This window comes from Labrus mixtus, chromosome 19, assembly GCF_963584025.1.
Source record: "Labrus mixtus chromosome 19, fLabMix1.1, whole genome shotgun sequence".
NCBI classification, from domain to species: domain Eukaryota; kingdom Metazoa; phylum Chordata; class Actinopteri; order Labriformes; family Labridae; genus Labrus; species Labrus mixtus.
In genome coordinates this window covers 22,483,382-22,507,786 of record NC_083630.1, presented here as the reverse complement: position 1 = coordinate 22,507,786, position 24,405 = coordinate 22,483,382, and the positions used below count along the sequence as shown (strand labels likewise).

Here is a 24,405-nt window from a genome sequence, read left to right as displayed (position 1 = left end):
AGTGGAACAGTAGGGGAGATAAAGCCCACTGAATGTTCTCTCTTCATTTAATAGGGATTACAGGGCTGATCTGATGCACTTTGCTGGACCCTTCGCTCCGTCATATGGCTCTATATTTAATTATTCGCTGCCTTTAAGAGGCCCGCCTTAGCCCGCACAGAAACCCAGAGCTCCCTGCAATAATCCAAATTCATTTTGAAACTGACACCAGATGGGGGCTGCCCGCCTGCCCGCCTGCCCGCCTGCCCGCCTGCCCGCCTGGCACCGGCTAGCGCTGACAAGTGGTCGTCGTGGTCACTTTGTGTGGGTGTGTGGGGTTTTTTGGGAGGCTGCTGTACTCACTCTTGGTGAAGCGCGGCGGGTTATCGTTGACGTCAGAGAGCGTGATGCTGACCGTAGTGGTTCCCGAGAGCCCGCCCATCTGTCCGGCCATGTCTTTGGCCTGGATGACCACCTGGTAGTTTTCTTTGACTTCTCGATCCATGCCCGGCAGCGCCGTCTTTATCAGGCCTGAGGGGAAAAAAACACAGAGTTAAGAACCTCCATCTATCAAGTCAAGGGTTTAGTTTCTAACCACACATCTCTCATAGAGTTTTAAAACATGCAGCCATATAGGAATTTCAATTTTAATGACGGTATTATATTAGATGTAAGGAGAAATAACCAGATAATGTAAAGCTGACACATTGAGAGGGTCTTCAGAAAGTTGATCTGTAAATACTTCCGTCCAAAATGCCAAAAAAAAAAGAAGAAGCTTGTTGTAGCTTTAACAGTTCAATAAATAATTTCAGTTTTTTTGTGTCTAATATGTTTGTGTTCTGAACTAGTTGTCAGAAACAACAATAAATCTTTTGGTGCAGTATGGTTTATACTTGAATAGTGAATAGTTTCAACTGATCAACTTATCGACACTCCTGCACTTTAACATATATATCTTTGATTGCACAGCCACAAATTTGCACAGCTCTGGAGAACCCTCTATATCGTTACTGCACATTTACCACTGTCATCACTGTTTTTGCAAACTTACACCTGTTACCTCCAGCAAGTATTTTTACATTCAGTTGACAAGCCTGAATAAATGCTGTATTTAATTTTCATTTTTTTAACCAGTAAGAATGTTAAGTTAAATCCTTGATGTATAAATCTCTTCCTATTCTTATTTTATATATCTTAAGTGCTTATTTATGTATCTATTCTTGTATTGTTTTATTTGCTCTGATAACCTGCTGCTGTGACACCACAATGTCCCAGTTTGGGATCAATAAAGTCATTCTATTCTATTCTATACTATACTTGACTTTTTTGGAAGTGAAAAGGGAAGATGGAAGAAAATAAATGTTAATCGCTGCCCTGAATAATTTAAAGATGAAAGACTTGTTTAAACTCCGGATGTTAATCTGACCTTGCCAAGAAATGACAGCATAAAGTCTTAAAAAGTTCAACCACTTGTGCTTCTTTTTTTTTTTTTTTCTCACTCAGATGCATCATCAGCGGCTTATTTGTCCATTTTTTACTCTTGACTTTCTATAACTAAAAGCCTTTTTTTTTTTTCCTGAGGTGCACTCGACACACAAGAGGACCCGGTGACATTGTCCACCCCTCAGCTGCGGGGTCAAGAGCGTTGCTTTTAAAAGCGGCAAAAATAACCCAGATGGCGGTGGCCAAAATGTCGAACACGACCAACACAATCCAAAGAGTTAGATCACAGTGGCTTTGTTCACTTCTTCAATAAAGTCCACGGTTTCAAAACAAGGTATACTAATAGGATTTTGCATTTTTTTTTAGACTTTTTATGAAAACCAAATCCTGCAGAATATGAAACAAAAAAAACATGTGTGCAGTTACAGAGTGCATAAAACTGTTACTCTGAAAAGTAAGTCACCTTTTTAACTATATAAACCTACGACCTTTATAAAAATCAACCCCAGTATGTGACATGAACATAATGAAGTGTTTCCAGAGGCGGACTGCTTAAAGATCACTATTCTCACCCGAAACGTTCCTAAAAATAAGCCCCGTCTGCATCAGCTGTATTGAATTAATGATATTTCACTTTTTTTTTTTAAAGATTTATGCATCTACAGGCCGGATAATTAAACCACTAAGAACATTTTATTACTGAAAGGTCAGTGCTCTTGCTCAGTATGCGCGGCGGCACCGAGCGTCAGCGGCCACCCAGGAGCACATTCTGGTTGTCTGTGTTCCCATGATTTAACCGCTAAGTGGACCAAAGGGCCAATCAACCAAAAAAAAACACAGCGTTTCCCCTTTAATTTTTTCACCTCAGAAATGCATCTATCCCCTCTTTGGAATTAAGACGGTTAATGTTCAGCCTTTTTTTAAGTGCCGAGCGGTTGCTTACTTCACCGCTCCGACGCGTCAGATCTCTAGTTTGGAGTCAGGACAGAGACGCCGAGAGTGAGGCAGTAATTGGCAGCATATTCAAAAAAGGTGCGCTCCATCTCCCCATCAGAGCCGGTCTTAAATCCTGTCTGCTATTACACGTTTGAATTTGAAGCATCATAAAAAAAAAAAAGTGATGGAAGGAAGGAAGGGAGAGAGAGAGAGATACTGAGAAAAAAAAGAGTGGGAGAATAGAGATGAAAAAAAAAAAAGGCATTTCACCCTGAATAAACCGCTTTGACAAACAGATGATTCACTGCATTTCAAACAATAAGGAAGAGGCTGACGTGCCACGCATCACTCAGGCTCAGATCATGCTGCCCTCCCTGTGCTGTTCAAAGACCCTCCAACTCGCTTTTTTTCTTCCTTACACACATTTTACAGCACAATGCAACTTCTGGTTTGTTCCCTGTTAACTGCAACATTAAGCTCACGGACAATGTACTTTTTAGGCCAAGCTCACACCACGGTAGTACGGGAGAGGATTAGAGCCAGGCAAGAGAAATACGTTTTTTTTGTCATTATTTACCTCAAGAAAAAGTTTAAATGTTTCAAGCAAGAAGGAAATTTAATGAAGATTCAGAGGGACATCTGGCCACCTTTCAAGGTATAACTAAATATGTTAACTAGCACCAGATATTAGCATTCACTCACTCATATCAACTTTATCTAGGAGGCAGTGGAATGCTAATGCTACTGTTTGAAAGTTGTTGTATTGTTGTAGGCGGAGAGGCTAGCAGCTTCAGGAGTTAGCCGAAGTCTAGGGATAGCTGGTTAGCATCATAGAGGTGGCAGAGTGGGGATTTCCACATTGCACTTTTATCTTAGAACATGCCAGGTCTCATATGAGCAGTAAAATACAGACATATCTTGCATCAACTCATCACAACTCACTAGGCCACAAGGTCACAAGGTCAGAGTAACGGGAACCAAACGTAAAGCTAAATTGGAAACTTTTGGTCATTTAGGCTGAGAAGGGGGTTGAATGGAGTGGTTACCGCCGGTGTTGAAAAAAGAAGCAATGGGTGAGTGCAAAAAACTGCAGTTCCTCGAGTGTCCACTTGAGGCCCAGAAGTCACATACACACCCCATTCAAAAATGCCATTTTTTTTTTCTGCAGAAACCAATTAACATGTTTCCAGCCTGGTACAAAAAAAAAGTTTTGATCTGATTAGATATTGTCTTCTTTGGCACACACTGTACAGGGGGGGGGTGATTTTTTTTCAGGTGCGATTTAACTGTTACTAATACGATAGCCAACATGTTGTGGCGGCAAAGAAATGGCCCAGAGTCCCTTTGGATTTTACTTTACATGCTGATTTATCTGAAAGCAGCCGTAAAACGATGACGACTTACAACCTGGAACACAGCAGTACAACACTAAAAGAGCACTTACCTCCCCGAGCAGATAAAAATAGTTGATATTTCATTAATTGTTTTAACATCTACCTCACTGTGAAACACCATGACAACACCGTGTGAGGTGACACATGCTCCCTCTGCCACCCAGGATAATATTCAAACGCTCCTGTTGAGTGGTGTGCGGTTATTTTCAGTAATCGTAGCATACAGGATGTAAAGAGTATTTGTGGAATTCATCTTTGTGTGCATCGCTCAACCATTGAAATCTAAAGGATGATTATCAAAGTCGTGTGGACTTAAATCAGGTTGAGAAGAAAAACAGCCATCAGAAGAAGACCTGCACGTCATATACCTGCTTTATGTCGCTGTCTACTTTTGTTATTGCTTAATGACTATAATACACGTGCACAGAGGAGGAGGAGAGAAACAAATCCTGCTTATAATGTGATGTCCAGGCATGTCTTTGTGTAAGAGGGGATGTCAGCTTACATACCCCATGTAGGATAAACCATATTACTGTTAATCCCTCCACTAATCTGCAAATGGCTTTTTTTTTTGTCATTCTCCTTTTGTTTAAGACACGAGTGGGATGTGTTCCAAAGCGCACATTAATGATTAAAACTAGCAGCTAGATGTTTTTGGGGGGTTTGGTGATTTGCCAATCACTCTACACTCTACTACTACAAATCCCCCCCCCCCCCCCCCCCAGCCCCTGTCTGCCTGCAAGAGGAGGCGGATAGTGCCGGTGTATTTTTGGTTACAGTCACAGCATTCCAGGGAGTTATTTTGTGATGAATTGTTTTAATTTATTTCTCCCTCGTAAAAGAACTCGGCTTGCCTCTCTCTCTGTTTTCGGCCTCGGCTGTGCGATCTGTTATGTTTCCCCGGAAGAGCCACCTCAAGACAAAAAGGTGTAGTTAAACTCACATTCAGCAGAGGGCTTACACCTGTAGGAGGAGAGTTCAGTGGTAGAAGCAGAAGAAGGAGAACAGAAGATTTTCTACCAAAAAACGAGAGAGAGAGAGAGAGAGAGAGAGAGAGAGGAGCCGTGCACATTAAGTCAGGAAGCAACTTCCTTTTAGTGGCCAAAGTGCACGCTGCTCTGCTCAGCCTGTTTTTACTTGTGAGGAGATATTATACTTTTCAGTTTTTTGCAGTTTTTCCTCTCTCTTTTTTTGAAGGACAAACACCAAAGACATGAAGTGAGAAGTATGTTACATGAAGATGCCGCTCATTGCTTCCAAAATAAAACAAATGATGTTGAAAAGCTGTTTCTTGTTGTTGGGAAAAAGGTCAGAATAGTTGACTAGAACTGTCAGATTTTTCCACTCCTTTTAAGAAAATGTAGGTTTTAAGACTCAGAACGCAACATTTCTTGCAGTCTGCTCCTCTGTGAAAGTCCCATTCTTCATGAATGAAGTAGAATTATTCACCTTATTTTAACATATTGTAGTTGAAATACTTCAAGTTACAAATTTTGGGAAACATGTTGGAACATTCCTATATTCCTACTGCATTTGAATGCCTCATTTAAGACCCCGTTATCGGCAGAATTACTTGAACTAGAATGATTTTCTTTGCACACTTGTCATCCCATCATCTACTTTTGAATGGAAAACAAGTGTTAAGTGTTTTGACTTTTTGCTTTTGATTCACATGTTTAACTTTGCTGAGTTCAATCCAGAAACAGGAAGTTTTTTTTGCAACACCAGCAGAAATACACTGATTGCACTGATCGTACTTTTTGGATGGTGTTTTTTTAAATTTTTTTTGCATTTACAAATCGTCACTGACCGGTCTCGGGGTCCACAGAGAAGTACGGCTGGCCCTCCAGGATGCTGTACACCACCCTGGCGCTGTTCCCGTAAGTGGCGTCATCGGCGTCCGTGGCCGTCACCTGAATTACCGAAGTGCCTGCGAGAGAAAGAAAAGATTCATGACAACGGTTTAGATCAACTCTTCAATACTGCTGGGAAAAAAAAAAAAAAAAAAAAGAAGAAGAAGCCCTGCTGGATAATTGGTGAAGCTGATCCACCTTCTGATGAGGTGTCGGCTCCTCTTCTAATCACGCTCGTGCAGAATGTGACCGATCATTTCTGTCCCTTTGCATTACCCCGAGCCAATCTTTACTCCTCGGCCACTTACACCCTTACACGTGATTGATTTTCGCAGCTAATCGATAAGTCCTAATGTATTTTTTTTCTAAGTGTATCTCTCTAAGCATACAAACGGCACCGATACCAGGCCGCTCTTTGCAAAAACCCCAAGAAGCCTATTAGTGTATCCGCAGATCTGGAGAAGCCAAATATCTGATCGCGAGGCGCAAACGACTGTGATCCATTTTCTCTTCCAGAGAGAAGAAGCTGAAGCCCTATTTCAGGAGAACAAAGGGAAACGGTTAGCCAAGTGCTACCTCCCAAATGGCGCCTTGCGGGGCCAAGTGTTGCCTCATTACATGGCAGAAGAAAATTAATTGAGTAGAAATATTTAATGGCAGAGTGGTATAAATATAGAATTGTGCAATGCAAAGGGATAACGACCCCATGAAACTTCCACTAATTTCATATCTGTTATGATCTGTGCAGAGCGTCCCTCCTTTTAGGATCCATGTCGTCTTGTATGGATGAGGAGGGAAAAAAAAGAAAAGTAAAGGGACTAGAAGGCAAAGAGAGAAGAAGACCACGGCTGTCTGATTTGGTGTAAAGTGACAGTTCTGGAGGATCCGGGAGCAAGTTCACCGAACCTTGATCGGTAATACCTTTAACTAGGGAATTAGACTCAAAGAGGCTTTTCCGACACGGCGGCTTTTAGAGAAATATCACTGATCCACATCAGACATCTCATCGCTGACTTTAAGCTTTTGAGAAGAGAATTTTTTTTCTGACAAAACAAGTCAGGAATAATCTTTTTTTTTTGTTTTAAAGAGAGGGAGAGAGACTAAATTACCCTGACTGTAATCGCTCAGGGGGGGGGGGGGGTCGGAGCCAAAAGTCCGAGAGAAGAAGAAAGAAGAATGTCAGAGCCGTGAGACTGTAATAAAAACTCAAAGTGTATGTCACACTTAAAGGGCCAGTGTCTCGACGCAGTCACTCGTGAACACATGCTCTGCCGAGCGGTGACATCACACCTCGGTTGTTGCCATGGGCACCCATGCTGCTGCCCTTAGATAAGTGCCCGGCCTCTCTCTCCTCTCCAGGTTGCTGAACCAAGTGACAACTCTGTCACATGTCCGTGCTGTGAGAGCGATGTCCCTCAGTCCCTGAAGCTCGGCAGCAGCAGAGCAGAGAGTTCACTCGGTGTTTTCGTGCAAGTATTGATTAGGAGCCTTTTTTTTATGTTGTTTATCTTTATTCATGAGGCCAGTCTGTACTTTTTAGACCAGGAGCTGGAACAAACTTTAATTTGAACGACTAAAAGAGAAAATTTGTTGTTGTCTCAGAAACCGGGCGCTGCAGCCGCGGGAATTACTCACAGGGATGACACGGCTGACAATGCCGGTAATTAAATTAAAGACTGTTTTTAATAAGATGCAATACTGTATTTAAAAGATTATCTGCACCGGGGTTTGTCGCCGTCACACACACATGCGCTACCTTGTTTATTCTCGGTCATGAAACAGCTCAGTCGCTCTTGTTTAATTAGCGAGGGGCCTCTTTGTCGAGTCTTTTTGCGTCGTTCTTATGATTGATAAAGTCCCCATTGATCCGGTAAGACGGGCAACATCTCTATCCTGTTTGAATCATAAGCTTGTTAAATCCGCACACACACATGAGCACACACCCCTAATTGGTGCGAACACTTAATTATTGTCTGAGTTGCGATCAATCAATATGTTTTAACACACTAAATACCTGCCACACATGGTCAGTAAACTATTATCAGTGGACCTTTTCATTGATTCTTTAATTAGTTTATCTGTAATTAATCGTTTTAATTTCCTGTATTTCTTTAAAACTCGTTGATTTCCCTGAATGATCTCAGGGCTGGGGGAGGGGAGGAGGCTTACAGGGGCCTTGTCACGGGGGGGATAGTGTAACAGCATATGTGATAATTTATCCATGCTTAAAAATAGCTAACGAGTTCACGAGGCCTGAGGAAGATGTTGTTTATCGCCATCAAATTCCCCATAGGGAGCTGAACAGTGTGCGGACTGTTTACCTTTTTACATTTCTTGTCCTGCACCCTGTACTGTATGCATCAAGTCTGGATGTGTGCACTTTACTTTTCTCTTTTTAATTTAGTAACAATTTTACAGATCTAGATTTGCAGTTTAATCAAAGTTTGTTCACAATATTTGTAAAAGTGACTTACAGTTCAAAAAGTGTAAATCTCATTGTTGCTTGCCTGCTAGACAAAACAGAGAAACTGTACATGAAATCAGATAAAAGATATAAACCTAGATTTATAATAACAATAAAAGTAGATATGGATCTTGGTTTTAGTTTTTTACACTGAAGAGGTTGATATTTCACATGAATACCAAAGTAAGGCAAAGTGTTTAAGGAACCAGAACGGACAAAAATGAGGACTAAATGTGGAAAAATGAAAACCACTGAAGAAGAACTGGAAATACAGGTGAGTATCCGGTGTTAACATGTTCAAACCAGAAGTATCAGCTAAAACAATCTCAGCCTTTTATAGATATTAACAATGTTGTTGTTGTTGTTGTTGATAATAAAGAGAAAACACTGTGTGTTTTTAATAATAAGAACTGTCCTCTGTCTTTCCACAAGTGAAAGTGTTTATAGTATAGTATTATTTTATCTCTATTGTAATTTCTTGCTTTATTTAATTCATGTAAATATGTTTTTTTTTTTACTTTTTGCAATTTTTTACTAATTATACTGTTTTTGAGCTGTTGTAACAAAGAAATGTCCCCCAATGGGGAATCAATAAAGTTTATCTTTATCTTTAGTTATTAGTTATTTTTCACAATGTTGTTGTTGTTGATGAATGTTTGGGTCAAAATCAGTGATCAACAGAAAACACATTTTTCTTAAGAGGTCCAAAAGTTTTGACAACAAGTCATACAGAGTTTCATCAGAGTGCCACGGAGGTTTAATGAGTCTGATTAGATCTGATCTTTTTTTAAATGTCTTGATAAAAACTTTTGTTATGAAGTGGCACGATACAAATAAAGATTGATTTATAAATACAAGTATCTCAACATATCAAACGGATTGTCTTTACACTATGGTTTAAAGATCTGACCTCTAAATGGACATGTGTGACGTCATTTAATCAAATTTAAAAAACACATTTTTCAGAGTTTTAACCCACATCTCACTTTCACCCTGGATGGAGTTCCTGCTGATGAAGACCACGAGATGCCATCCATTCAATAAAGTCAGTGAAACCTTGAGTTTGGGTTATTTAGATCATCGAACCGCTTCTCAAGTCAAAGTCAAATCTATTCACTCAAATCAAATCAGCTTTCAATTAAGTAAAGCTGTGTTTGAGTACTCACCGATATCAGACATCTCCGGGACTCGGGCGTAGTACGGGTCCTTGGTGAATCGCGGCTCGTTGTCGTTGATGTCGTGGATCTTGATGATGAACTCGGAGTCGCCCTCCAGCCCCTCGCTGGTGAAGCGGTTGACGGCTTTGGCGCGGAGGATGTAGTAGGCCTTCTCCTCCCGGTCCAGCCTCTTGGTGGCGTGGATGTCTCCGGACTTCTCGTCTATCCTGAAGAGGGTCCCCGCCCCCTCCCCAGTGAGGACGTAGCGCACGCTGCCGTCCCCGCGGTCGGAATCCGAGTGGAGCTGTGCATTAAAACAGAAAGAAAAAAAAAAAAGACGCCGATGAGGATCCCCACGGCAACAAAAAAAACATCGACTTCAATCAACAGTTTGTGGCACTTTCATTTTAATACATTTCCACTCTGCGGCTCTCTGCTGCTAATTGTTACAGCACAACAGTGATTACATCTCGGCTTCATGAAAGCTTTCACATTTGCTTAATTCTCTCTTATGAACACATGCGGCCTCAGCTAGCTCTTTGCAGGGGGGAAAAATGAAAAAATGAAGAAGAAGAAAAAGACACATCACAGTGTTGGCTGCAACGTTTGACTGACAGGTGATGTCTGAGAAGTTCAGAGCTGGAAAAACATCTCAGAGAGGAGCACTTTGAACTAGAGATGTCAGAAAGAATCAAGTTTCAAAGCAGATTCACAGTTTTCTACTTCGGTATCGCTGATATGTACACGGCTCACATATCAGCGATCTGACCAAATCTGGGGCCTTGGCAGCGAAACACTTGACAGCTTTGATAAGTGCGTTTGCTGTTATTTAACAGATTCATATCATCTTTAGTAAACTGTCATCACGGTGGCTTCACCTCCTCTCTGTGAAACTCACATCTTGCCAAGAAGGAAACGCACATCCGACGCGATTAAAAAAGCCACTGTGAAGCACGTCTCCATGGCAGCCTTCCTCGCTGCCCTAATTGAGGGGTTTCATGTACATAAAAAGAGAGCATTCAAAAACTATCATCAAAGATTGTCAATCCAAATGTATGATGTTATTATTTAAATTAATGTTAGCTTTCCTACCGTTTGGTTTGAATTGGGCATTTTAAACATGCAAACATTTAATTTGACCTATCAAATGAAATTGCAGATATTTGGCTGTTTGAATCCGGTTCTAGCAGCGTTTGCAGGTTATTATTTATAGCCATACATTTTGAGTGTCTGCATTTGCCTTTTTTAAAAAAGTTTTTGGATAATCCGGCATGTTTGCAATGAGTTTTAAGAGACGGTTACTGAGCACCGCTGGAGGGGGTCAAAGTGAAGAAGTAGCTTTAACCGTATTCACATTATGCACTCCTGAAAATGTCTAGAAAATTTCAGGAGTATGGAGTTAGATCAGTCTCAATATTCACAAATGCACGCAGAAGGATTCACAAATGTATTTCAATGCACACACAAATATATTTCATTCTCTATAAATGTACTTTATCAGATTGTCTGATAGCTAGGCTAATCGCTGTCTGCGCAGATGCAACGCTAAAGTGATCACATTAAGTCATACCCTTGAATCTACGCTACTGTGATTGGCTGAATAGGAAGGAGACATCTGATTGGCTACTGACATTTCCCTGCTGAAAAAACAGTGTGGTTCACAAATGACAAACAGTTTGTAAATGCAGATTGAACAGTTTGTATATTTCTATTACATATATACAAAACTATAAATATTTGTGTGTGAATCAGAAATACATTTGTGAATCTTATTTTTGGATTTGTTTTACAGTTATATAGAATGAAATATATTTGTGAATATTGAGACTGATCTAACTCCATACAGGAGGACTGCCTTGAAATGCTTCTGATCTGGTTGTTCACACATGCACCTCACAGGGGGAGGGTATCACTGCTGGATGGGAGGGGGGGAAAGACATGATGTGAAAAATGGTGGCGGACGAAGCAACACAGTACGCTATACGATGCTATAATGAGACTATTTGCCTTTATAGCAATGCTGCGATGTGTCGTTCCACAGAATCACAATATCAACAACAGAGTGAAGAAGAAAATATTTGAGATCAGAATACATAATGCAGCAGTTTGATTTTGTACACGGAGATCATACCAGTCGCGTCACAGCATATTAATGTCACCGCCCCCCTCCAGCTCGATCAAGGCTAAATCTCCTGATTACATCCTGCTGCACTCACACATCAGCTCAGACGGACTGCGGGAAAACATACTAGAGGAATGTCAGGAGAAACTCTGGAGGAAGTTTGAGTGAATTTTTTGTCTGTTTCCGTTCACACAAACAATTTCTGCAAATATCAGGATCTTTCAGGAGTTTGTTTGAAAGCACTAAGAGCCAACATTTAGCATAGCAAATGTAGCTTTTTGAAAATATAAGGGAGTCAAAGGTAACGCTGCTCATGATGCTTACTATAATGCAGAATGCAAAGTGTTTTCTAAGTTAGTGAATTTTTCAGCTAAGGGCATCTCGGCTAACACTTTGTGTATTTCATAATTAATAACCAGGATACTGATGGTGACGTCCATGTACCTTAACAATAATAAAAACAAATATTATCAGATGTCTTCTGCACTTCTTTCTGAGTCTGATATATAAAGTTGTGCAGCACAATGACTGTTACTGGTACATGCAAAATATGTTTGAGGAGCCAGGAAAATGCCAATCAAAAGGTGATTTCCCACACCTACATGCTGTAGTCTTAGGGGAGGAAAAACGGTCTACACAGGAAAATAGGTGTTATGAAGTTAGCTTTTCAAACAGTCATGATCGATTTTCTCAGATTTTTCTGGATGATTAATAAATCTCAGCGTTTCCAGCTTGTGCATTTTCCCATTTCAAGCCAAATTTTCTAGAGGCTTTTAAATTGTGGCTTTTGCTGATTTTGTAACATACATGTTGTCTCCGTGCCTATCTCGCCGCAGGGCCGTGCGCGGTGGCATTTTTCACGGCGCTGTAAAACAGAACGCCAGTGGGGGTTCGAAGTCTTGTGAAGTACCAGCATGAGTGCGGTGTGTCCCGCCCGCCCGCCCGCCTGCCAATCCCTGATGGATCAGCAACATGACCAACATGCCACGAGGACCACGAGAGTCCACTCGTCTGCGCGGCGTCTCATTAATATTTGCTCGCTCCCTCTCTCTATCTCCTGTTTCATTTTTTTTTTTCTGCATGAACAGCAGCTTAGCAAGCGCTGACATTTTAATTCCACCACCAAATCCCCCCCACCCCCACCCCACCCCCAACATATTTATCTCAGAGAACTCATCAAAAGCGTGTCCAGTCGTTTTTCCCCCTCCCACTGCTTGCCTGCCGACTTCTCCTTTCCCCCCTTTTAATAATCAAGGACATGGTAATAATTGCACGGGAGGTAAAAAGGCAAAAGGAAGGGCACCGGGAGAAAACGCCATCTGAATGACTGCCATCATAAATGGGCGATAGAACATCATTCTGAACTCTCTTATTGACACCTCATTAACTCAAGTGAGCTGGTGCGTTTGATTTTTGATGCATATTTTTCCTCTGAGCGCGATCTTGTTGTTGTGTCTGCGAGCATTCTTGGCTCCGCTCGGTGGACAGACTGAGGGGGGATATTGTGCGTTGCAGCCGGGGTCACGTGGGAGCACACTTGCAAAGTCTCCCTTCTCATCATATATTAAAAAGCTTTTCATCCCAGGTGCTCGGGAAAGCTTTACTAATTCATGCTGTTTTATCAGGGCAAAGCTGGCACATGCGAGACGAGCAGCTTTGTGGATTAGCATCTTTAACACTATTTTGTTCGCCTGCTTGAATGTCGGTAAAAAAAAAAACTGTTTTCATTCCTTTTCTCTGTCTATCTAACCCGGGCAGCCGAGAGTGTGTTTGCAGAATTTTTAGCTTCTTCGGATTAGGATCTATAGAGTGGAGCGCTGTTTCATTAACCCACTTGAATTCTGGTCCAAACAAAACTTTTTTTTTTTCTCTCTGTCTAACCAAGCCAGGAGAATATCCTGCAGAATCGTGTTTTGTTTGCCGCTCTGCTTTACAGAACGTGCTTCCAAACAGAGACTCAGAGTTGGCTGAAAACAATCCACTTCAACATTATTATCTTTCTCCCGCTGTTAGAGCTGCAATGTCCCTTTTTCTATGATTGTCTATCAAGCGGCCTATCTCGCTGCCGGCACGACAATTCAGTTAATAACCGTTGAGTCCTCTCTCCTTCTCGGTCTGAGATGTGAGATAGACAGTGTGACATACGCCGTGTCTGCAGTCATTTCTATGGAAACAGAGAGATCTTGTGGTTCTGAAGAGTACCTCCTCAGCCCCCCTGAAGGATATTACAAGTCAGCGCAAGAGTATCGAACTCCAGCGCCCCCGCTGCAGCGACCCCGTCCCTCCCAGTTGCCCACCTTGCCGGTGAGGAGAATTTACTGCTGCCCTTCTACTCAAATTAAGAGAGGGAGGGGTGGGGGGGGGACCTCTCCCGGAAATCAATGTGGCAGCCCAACGTGCATTCACAATGGCCCTTTGATCAATTTATATCGAAAATACAATTAAACTGTCACAGGGGGAGAAAAGAAAGCCACATGTGCTTTCAGTTTGGTCACCAAGATGCTCGGGCAGGTCAATAGCCGGCCTTTTCTCCTCTGCCCTCCTGTGGAGGCAAATCGTAAAAAAAAGGCAGAGAGCATGACGCTATGTCCATTAACACGGGGACTTTGGAAAAAAAAACCTTCTTATAATGTCATCCTGTCTGTTAAAGAGGCCTAGTATCATTTTTCCCCTTAAAGTCTTTATATTTGATTTTTCACACTTAAATGTAATATAAATCAAGTATATCCTCTGAAAATAACTCTGTGAGTCATGACTGTCTACAATGGGTGTAACACCCGAGTCCCACTGTCTGTGATGTTTTCAGAGTTTTCAGAGTCCTATCTTCACTTTGTTTACATCGCCTGGACGGCCGGCTGACTCCTCCCCTCGCGTATAAAAGTTGTTTAATTGAGGGACTAGAGAAAAGAAGAATAACATACTGTACTCACTGATTAACTGTGTTTCTAGATCACGCTCATTTCAGGTAAATTTACATGCAGTGTGAAGATACGAGCGTAATAAAGATCGCTAGCATTAGCATGCTAACACAACAATGCAGCGCGAGTTGTTTTGGTTTCATGCTGGTGCTCAAGGGCGACATCTGCTGGATCAAAACATCGCATATAAAGCCTTTTAAACAAGGATAGGCCTTTTATTTTCAGATTTATTTTGTGGAAAATGTCTTTGCATCCTGAATACAATTATTAAATTAAAGAATCGGACAAAAAAAGAACGTCAGACTTAAGAATCTTTTGCTTTTTTGTGGCCTCACTTCCCTCAGCCGTTATGAAGTTATCCTTAACAAATTATCTTCAGCAAAACTTCAAAACAATCAGAACTGTCAAGAAACAGAGTTTTTCAGAGTGACCAATGGAAGTACCTTGGTATATATTGACAGAAGAAAAACCCACACATGGAACAACAGCTAACATGTAAACACATGAAAAAGGGGACAGGTTCTGCAGCCCCCTTTGGGATCAAGCCTGCCCCTTACTCTGCTAGTTATAGGCGACATAAAGCTAAAGCTAGCCAGCTAGAAGCCCAACAGCATAGACAGTATGATAGCATTAGTAAAGTATGACAACCATATGCTATGCTACCGTAGCAGATCTTCTGTGTTTCTACACTTATGAGGAGACAAATATGCTACAGGACGCTTTATGTGCATGTGTGTATTTCAGCCTGTGTGTGTGTTCATGTTCATTAAACGGAGTGAAAAACTGAATTTCCCCTCACGGGATTAATAAAATATGAATTATAATTTAATTATTTATATGATCTTTAGGTCTACTTTGAATCATTTTGCACAACTAAGCTAACCAGCAGCTGATAGATATACCATCCAGACATTAGCGTGATTTAGCGAATGTACTTCCTAAACTGTCATAATAAACCTATAACAGAGAGAGACTGACAGACACTGATATGTCCTGAGGGAAAAAAGGAAAAAGGAACATCTCTGCTCTCTAATCTAGAAAATGAGACTTGATTTCATACAACACTTAAAACAAGTTGATTTGCATCTAATACGATTTCAAATATCCTCAGAAGTTCAAAGAAAACAAGACTTTGAGGACTAGATAATAGAACAAAAAATGACCAAAGAAGCTTATTTTGTTTCTTTAACTGTGAAACAAACTATGAAGTGTTTCGCTGCATATTTCAAATCCTTCCACTCTATTAGACTTCTCTGCTTACTGACACCAAAATATTTCCAATGGTTGGCATTTTTTTTTCACATTAGATGATATTTATTTCTGTTCCTCCGCGCTTCATCTCTCATCTCTGAAGTGGGCTGAGAAGTGGAGTGGTACTCATCAGACATCTGCGCGTGAGAACTTGTGAGCGAGCCGTCTTTGTTTGTGAAATTAATCAGCTTGAAGTGCAGCAAATGTTAGTGCAGACTCGATCTGGCCACCGTTTGTGCCTCACTCCAGTTAGGCCAAAAAAGATGGCACTGGAAATGGGCTGCTTAGGGCAATTAGCCAGTTAGCCTTTAAGGCCTTGTGTCCATGGCCTGTCGAGAACTGGCTGCCTTCTACGTAGCCAGATGGTAGCCTCAGACTGTGCACAAAAATAGCCTTTCAAATGTCTGTTGATGTGTAAACTTGAGATCTTTCATTAGAGGCTGCAGAGGCTTAAAGGTGTAATGTCAGTTAACATCATGTATTTATGTCTTTTGTGTTTAATGCATATTTTCCAGCTTGTTATTTTTATATATATTTTTTTATCAATCCTCAACATGTTTATCTACTTGCCTGCAAGGCCAAAGCTACAACTGAGAACAGAGGTCATGATTTTGTGAGAAAGTCGGGAATTTTCATAAACGTAATAACTGAAGTTAACAACTGCATGAATATAACTGATTCTTATATTTATTTTACACTGGTAGTTTTACATTTCACATTCCTACACTATGAACATTTTTTTTACTCTCTTGGTTTTTTAAAAAAATTTAAACTTTTTGGGGATTTTTATTTTATTTTATAATCTTTATTAATCCCTGAGGGAAATTCTATGTTTACGCTCTGTTATTGAGAGACACGCTTCTCACACACGTGCACAAACAGGACCTGTGGACATGCATTAGTCAGTCTAGATGTCAGAGTGAGGCTGCTACACACTGCTATGCAGGGAGCACACGAGAGCGGTTGAGGGCGCCTCAGCAGTACTCCTGAAGTGCTCTGGCTCCTCTCCAGTTACCACACCAACTTCCAGATTACGGTCCTCACCGGGACTTGAACCTGCGACCAACCCAAGTCCCTACAGACTGAGCTACTGCTGCCCCGAACTTATTATTATTAATTTGTAGTACATGCTTCTATTCTGTCTAGTGCTAGAACCTGGATGATCTGGTTTTTAAGGTACAGACACTGAATCTTTGGACGATAAGAGAGAAAAGTTAATTTCTCAATAAGGAAGGTTGAACTATTATTAGGAAATACATGTATCGTGTGTTATAGCCTAATTTGGAGTGATGTTAGTTAATATAAAATAACATGAAAAAAATGAATGAAGATGCTTTTTAAGGCTTGAAACACCACATAAGAGTTAAGTTTGCTTTTAAAAGTAACTATATTTATATACAATGGTGTGGATATTAATGTTTTGTTTCCATTTTTACTTATTTGTTAGTAAGGAATTATATGAAATAATATATAAAATGTACTGTTAATAATGAAAAAAAAGTTTTCCAAGTAGAAAATATAATCTAATGTGAGTTAAGAGAATGAATCGAGATAACATTATTTTTCATTTATCTGAAACTAAAAGGTCCATCGGGGGGCTTTGGGCTCCTGCCCTCAGCGTATCTAAGATCTTGTCTACAGCCCTGCTTATCGCCCATATCTGATTTCCTTTATGTGACTCAAACTTGGTCGACTAACAGCTTGACTGCAGAGAAAAAGCAACGCGGCGTTTGATTCTGAAAAATCAATTAATCTCCCCCCTGACAAAAGCAACAGGTGTTCAGAGCAGTCGTAGGCAGGCGATAGCGCGGAAACAATTGAAGGTGCTGTGTGCTGATGTTGTTGGCGTATAGCTCGCGCAGACATTGCTTCGCCCCCTTGCAATGTTGTCGGACAGATGTTTGCCGGGGCCTCGTCTCTGCACGACCTCATCACACCCTTTCCTCCATAATTGAAGTCACCCCCCCCCCCCCCATCCTCATCCTCCTCCTAGCACACATGCGGAAACTTATCGCCTAATCAACAAACACTGCCAATGTGTGCTCCAGGTCGCCGCTGGAGACCGCGGGGGCTGCCATGGCGCGGGTACAGCAAAGGCCTATGCCATATTGCAAACTCCTTGCCTCCTTGCCAAGGTGAGCAGCTGGTAATGGGAGAGCATGAACAGACACCAACCCCCTCCCCCCACCCCCCCACCAAATAAACACACAAATCCCTGCACCTCTCCACTCTGCTTGCATCGAGTCCTTCCCCACAGGTCGCTTCAGCCTGCTGAGTCATACAGAACTGGGAAGCGTATTATGTTGTTGTTCGTCTGCTCTCTTTCTTTCTCTCTCTCTCTCTCTCTCTCTCCCCTGATTTTTCAGCCCATTTCTGGGGGGCCCCAGTGTTGCAGGCATGTGTGTCTGCATGCACGCTCCAATGCTAGGGACTACATTGAGGAGTCTACCCAACAGGCCTAGAACCACTGGGGCCTATCAGGCGCTGTAAATACTTTATGAGATATGATAGTACAGCACAAACACTCCTAAACCACAGGCCATTAACCATTTTTCAGTGGATGTGTGCCCTTTGGTAAAGCAAGAAATAATGAAATAAACAAACATTCTCTTCCCCCAGTGACAGCCAGGGCCCTCCGAGGCGTGTATGCAGCTCGCCTGCTAATGAGAGGCAGTGTACAATTCCCCCTCCTGCAGGAGAGGAGAAAAAGAAAATCATTGGCCAATAGAGCAAGATTAGCAAGATTAGCAGCCAACCAGCTCCCCCGACGAGACACCGCCAGCGTCTCCTTTTTTTTTTTTTTTCCCCTCCCTCATCTCGATCGCTTCTCTTAATTCCTTCCTGTTCCCCGCTGCCTTTTGTTACTCTCGTTCAGGAAAGATTAAAGTTTTTGTTTGTTAGCGCCACACAACTCGATAAAGCAAGTTGACTCAAAATAAGAAGAAGGAGGGGAGTGGGGAGGGGGGGGGGGGGGGGGGGGGGGGGGGGGGGGGGGGGGGGGGGGGAGAAAAAGCAACCAGGGGAGATTGGGTTTACCAAATAACTGCGGGATGGGATGTTGTAATTTAAGCGCGGTGTCATCATTCTATCTTTTACCGCGTGTCAAGAGCTGCTCCCTTGCTTATAATAACCTGCCATTGTGTTATTTCTGATTCGTTTTTTTTTTTCCCGCACCAACAAAAGTGTTTTTTTGTTGTCCCATGCTGTGTTTCTCCGGGTGCCATTATGTCACTTGCAATGACAAAAAGCTTTTTCTTTTGTGTTTTCTCAAAAAGTTTCCTCTGCATTGTGTGAAACGCGGCCTCCACCTGAGGATGGCATGCTCCGTTTTTTATCCAAGTTGAAACCATGCGCTCAACTCAAAAGCCATTCATTCCTTTTTTCAGGGGCCTCGTTCATCACCCGCACTTTATCTGGCAATTAACAAACAGTAATTGCAATCAGATAAGATCCACGCACTTGCAATCCTATGTGACAACTGACTAGAGAGCTGACAATGAGGGAAGTGCGCCCAGCTGCATGTACTTGGTGGGGTTGGGGGCGGGGGCTGGGGGGGGAAACAACAAGCGCTCAGAGTCATGATTAAGTGTGGTGCTCAGAGGTTGATCCCTTAATGGCGACTTCAGGAGACGGACTCTTAGGCCGCAGCCTCTGGCTCTTTAAGTGTATACCACACTCAGATAATCCATTCTCCTTTTGCTATTAGTCCTTTTTACAAGCTAAAAGGACGAGTGGCACATCAATCACCACTCTCTACAGACAAAGTGGTTTGATCACGCTTGGTACTTACGTTTGATCTTCTTTCACTCCGTCTTTTTTCCCTCTTTCTTTTCAACTTTTTTTTTTTTGTTCTTTCCCCCCTGTATTTGCTCGCCTCGTACCATAGCGAGCGTTGTAATCCTGTTAGTCCGGGGGGCTGAAAGTCAACCCTCAAGCCAGGGAGGACGTATGTTTTCGGAATCTCATTTGGTTGGACGGCTCTATCCTCCGCGGACGCACGATAGGAATGCAAAGCACCAGTCCCATTCAGCTCCGAGCACAAAACAGCCTTTCTTCCTTCCCCTCAGTCGTCCTGACCTTGCAACGATGCTTCACAATCTCCTCAATTACAGTAGGTTTGGAAGAGGAGACGGATATCTTGACTTCCGCACGGCTGCCTGTAAAGCACGCATTATTTGGCCCGTCTTCTTGTACACCCCCCACCACCCACCCACCCACCCCACCCAATGTTATCTGGGTCGACATTGTGTTTTCATTTTGTTGAACAAATAATACCTTGGGAGGAAGTCATATTTTCACCGTGGGGCAAGGCGGCCGCTTTAGGACGGGCATGATGTGAGTGGAATGGACATCGGCAAAGCAACCACAGAGCTGACAAGCAAGCACAAAAACGTATCGGACAGCCAACAGCAAAACAAAGCCCGAGGACAGCTGGATGGAAGTCCGATATATGAGCATTAGCCGATTGGAGCAGCTTGTCATGTCTACTCTCTGATGATGGGCTGATCTTCGTATCCTCGCAGACAGAACGATACAGTCATATACGGGACTGTATTTATTTTGAAGCATCTCATTAAGGGCAGATCTTGTCCTTTGAGCTGTCATAGGCCTGGGCGACATGTGCAAAATATGTGCATGATAATTTACTGTTCAATATCTCAATATATTTAGAGACAACTTTGATTGTAAGGTATAGTTTTGATGATAAAGCCTTTGGAAACCAGTGTTCAATGGTGTAACCATTAAATTCTCCAATGGTGTCTATCACATCTTTCCAAGGCCGAGTTCTCCTCTCCGGAACAAACCAGTAGTTTGAACTTTACTGGTTCATGTTTGAACTTTAGTTTCTCCGATACTTTTTAGTAATCTGTTCATTCTGGAAAGACTGTTTGCTGTGCTAGCAAAGTTAGCTTTGTTTTCGCATTAAGATTCCTTCAATTTGTTACTGTTCAAAAAAGTATTTGGAAGTCAAAAATCAGTGGCTCCTCAATGCTCTTTTGATGAAAAACACGTCAGCAGAGGTTGCTGCTAGCATCATTAGTGCAAAGCTTTAGATAGGATATGAAGTAATGGTTATGTGACTCCCATTAGGAAAGCAGCGGTTTGAAAAGGTTCAAATGAGTGCGTGCTAGCTTATAGGCTTGTTGGCTGTTGTGCTGTTTATTTCTGTCATTGAGGGAAAAATATTGAATTTATTCAAGTTCATTATCAATATCCACTTTTTAAACTTAAATCACAATTCTGTATTAACAATATACATTTATGGGAAACCTTTAGTTGATCAATTTTTATCAAAACAAAGGTTTGGTACGTCTCCTCTATGTTTGCTTTTGAAGAAAACTTCTCAATATTGTGTTTGGCTGTTATGCAAATAAAACAATACCAGCATGGAGACATTTGCATTCATTTGAATTGGCGGATAAGGAGTATTAAAATGAAAACCAAGCAGAACTCTGTTTCCATGAATAGCCTTTGTATCGACAGCACAGGAGCAGACCATGATATTGTTAAATGGACAAAAATAGCAACTTTCAACATGTCGGCATGTGATGAGTTCAAGTTGTGTTCCAGGTGGCTTTTTGGACACTGAGAAGATGAAACCCAAGAAAAGTTAAACAATCAAAAAGAAAAGAGAAAGGGAGAAAAATCATTGTGCAAATCTTCAGATTTTGATCTTGAAATAAAAAAAAAGGAATTATCGCAATCTTAAAACCAAAATCTGAAGATTTGGAGCCCACAGGCCCGGTCAGTGTTACTGTATGATCTATGAGTTATGAGTTGTTGCTTTCTGCTTGTTGTAAACATCTCACATTATGGAGGTCTGATGCATATGCTTCTTAGAGATCACTTATCCACTTGGCCTTGTCAACCCACTCACCTCCGATCTGTGTGCTTGTATAAAGAGATCGAGAACTCCTTTCTCAGTAAAAGTCAGTATCTTCTGTTTTTTTTTTAATGATGAACTTTCTCGATGTGCCACTCTGTTTTCTTTCTCATCTTTAACTGCGGTGACTTGTTAACGCTGCTGACACCCACCACAGATCACTTCCTTTATTCCACACTGACCACAACTGCTGTCAGAGACTGGACGAAAATAGTGACTTTGTTTAAATTTGGATTAAAGTCACATAGGTTTAGGTCTCTCAGGGGGGGCAGCTACCATTCCTACTAGAGGAAAAACTACAAATCCCACTGTTGCATCATCCAAAGTGCTCTGTGGATGGAAAGTATAGCAGCAACTTGAGTTATGAGAACATCAAATCGACTGAAGAGACAGCACACAATGTGTACCAGTCTGTATAGCAGTCTGGGTTTCCGCTGGTCCTGGGTCAGAAGACAATCCTAAAGCAACAGACAAAGCATGTTTACTTCAAACTAAAAAGTTTAGATCTAGAGCAGATGAGCTAATCTGTGGTGGACTCATCTGTGATATCTGATGGAGCTGCTTAATCCGGGCATACTGGAATCAGGTATATCAGATCATGTATGTGCATGAGTGTGTTCATATGGAGCAGCTGTTGTCTACAACTTCCTGTTCTGCAGATGTGACAGATGTGGTCCTGTAGGTGTTCGATAAGGAACAGAAAAAAAAAGAACAGAGAGTAGGATGCGGTGCTACCTTTCCGACGTACTGCATGTCCGTCCCGGTGTACTCCTCCAACAAAAAGAACTGGTTCCACATCCAGCCTCGTTTGGAGCGCCTGAGGGGCACTCCATTGGCGTCCTCTCCCGTCAGCCCCGTGGACCCCTTCCGCCCCCCTGTAGTCCTTCGCAGGGCTTTGAGCCCGAAACTCGGCGAGCTGAGGTGAGCTAAAACCCACAGCGCCATCAACACGCAAACTCTCCTTCCATCCATGGCCACACCACCACCACCACGCCTGTCCTTTCGTCTCCCCCTCCCCTCGGTCGTCTTAGTCCGCTGGTTTCTGGTCAGAGTATCGGATCAGTCCACATGCTGTAATCTACAGAAGCAGGAAGGGGCTCCTCGGAGTATCACAGGGGCGGGCGAACAGCAGCCTGGAACATTTACACAGAAAAACAGAGTGTCAATACTGGATGGAGAGGCAGCAATTTGTTACAGCACAAGCGATCGTTTTGTTTCATGAACCCATGGTCAAGGCGATACTTTAAAAATTGAATAAAGCCCAACTGTAGAGAGGGAGTGAGAAGCTGTCTTCCAAAATATGTGCCTTCAGCTGTTTGGAGAAAATCAATGAAGATAAAGATCCAGGAAGTTCTATTATAAAGTCTAAATCATAAGAATTAAAAAAATAAGTAGACCATTCATACAGAAAATAAGCAACACTGTAACCAAGCAAATCAGCAAATCAAAAGTGACGGTGAATGTGATGCGAGGCTGTTTCAGAGAAATCAATTGACCCGGTTTTATGACACAAACTTATTTCCGCTGTTACTCTCTCATGCTCACTGCGGGTACTTTTCTGTCATAAAACTTTCCACTTTTGGGTAAGTTTAAGATTGCAGGATTTGGAGGTCTGAGGTGACCCTTGATGCAAAGCCATCAATTGATTAAAACCTGTAAATAATCTAAAAATCCAAGAGGGAAGGCAGCAATTATTTTCTTCTTTTATGATGTCTGCTTTTATTTAGAGAGCTCTTGCTGTAGTTCAGGGATTCCTATGCACAGAAAAGTTATTTATTCATCTTACATTTTGAGACATTTTGGCCATAAACTGATTTCCTATACGGGGGTGAAATAGAAAAACTTCACCAACATATTAATCTGATATTAATAGGTTATCAGCCTATCACGACATATCAGCACAATCTTACATATTTGGATTTATATATATTTTATAGAACTTTTAGAACATGTACTACAAAACACAATGTTTTGAGCCATTTAAAAATGATGTCGTCCTGTAGTCTGTCGAGCAGTGTGTGCTATGAACACCTTCTATTCAACACTCTCAGCGCCGTCTGCAGCAGAGCAGCTTTACAGCAAAGTTGACTCAATCTTTAAAAATGTTATTTGTTCAAAAACAGCCATCTTAGTACTCTTACAAGGACTTATCAATGCAAAAAACCCTTTGCATAACCAGATAGAACAAGTTGATATACATTCTTGTTTGAAAAAACTTAATACATCATCCAAAAGTTCAGAATCTTTCCCATCCAAAAATGGGTGTAGAACTAACCTCAGAGATTGTGCATCAGAGTAGCTCTAAAGTTGTTTCCATGAGGTCATCCAGCAATAAAATATTTAAAGTACTGCTGTCAGCAACTCCCTACTGGCAGGTCTTCCTGCATGCACTATCAAACTATTGCAGATGATACAAAATGCAGCAGCAACAACTGGTCTTCAACTTACCCAAAAGAGCACATGTCACTCCACTGGCTCCCAGTTACTGCGAGAAAAAACAGCTCCTCCTTACCTAAACTCTACCATCCAGGTCTACACTCCCTCCCGCCCACTACGCTCTGCCAATGGAAGGCGTCTGATCCCCCTCAGTCTCCAACCAGACTCTTGATCTCTGTCGCCCCCTGGTGGTGGAACACACTACCAAACTCCATCTCAATCTGCAGAGTCCCTCTGCACCTTTAAGAAAAAGCTAAAGACCCAGCTCTTTCATGAACACCTACGACCTTCATGATATTGATGATGATGATGATGATGATGGTTTTGTTTTTGATAATGACACATCATGTTATTTAGGATGGTTTTGATGCTGATTAGAACTCTCAAGAACAGCTGTTGATGTCTTTGCCTCTGCCTGTCAGCGCCTGTGTGTCCGATCAGACTTAAAGCCCTTTGTAGATCCTGGCTTGTGTTTTTTTACTCTCCGATGTACGTCGCTTTGGATAAAAGAGTCTGCTAAGTGAGTTGTAGAATTCTCAGCGTTTGTGCCTCAATCACGATGCGATTA

General features: G+C 41.9%; 1 protein-coding gene across 1 annotated transcript in view; it reads right to left on the bottom strand.

The window, feature by feature from the left end:
* LOC132994501 (cadherin-6-like) overlaps positions 1–24,405 on the bottom strand; it is a 71,023-nt gene that overhangs the window by 22,906 nt on the left and 23,712 nt on the right. Inside the window, exons 2-5 of the mRNA XM_061064877.1 lie at positions 22,137–22,534; positions 9,236–9,530; positions 5,563–5,682; positions 343–510 (exon numbers count right to left, since the gene is read on the bottom strand). Of these exons, the coding sequence (XP_060920860.1) occupies positions 343–510; positions 5,563–5,682; positions 9,236–9,530; positions 22,137–22,373 (820 nt within the window). The 5' untranslated portion in view covers positions 22,374–22,534. The remainder of the gene's footprint in view (positions 1–342; positions 511–5,562; positions 5,683–9,235; positions 9,531–22,136; positions 22,535–24,405) is intronic.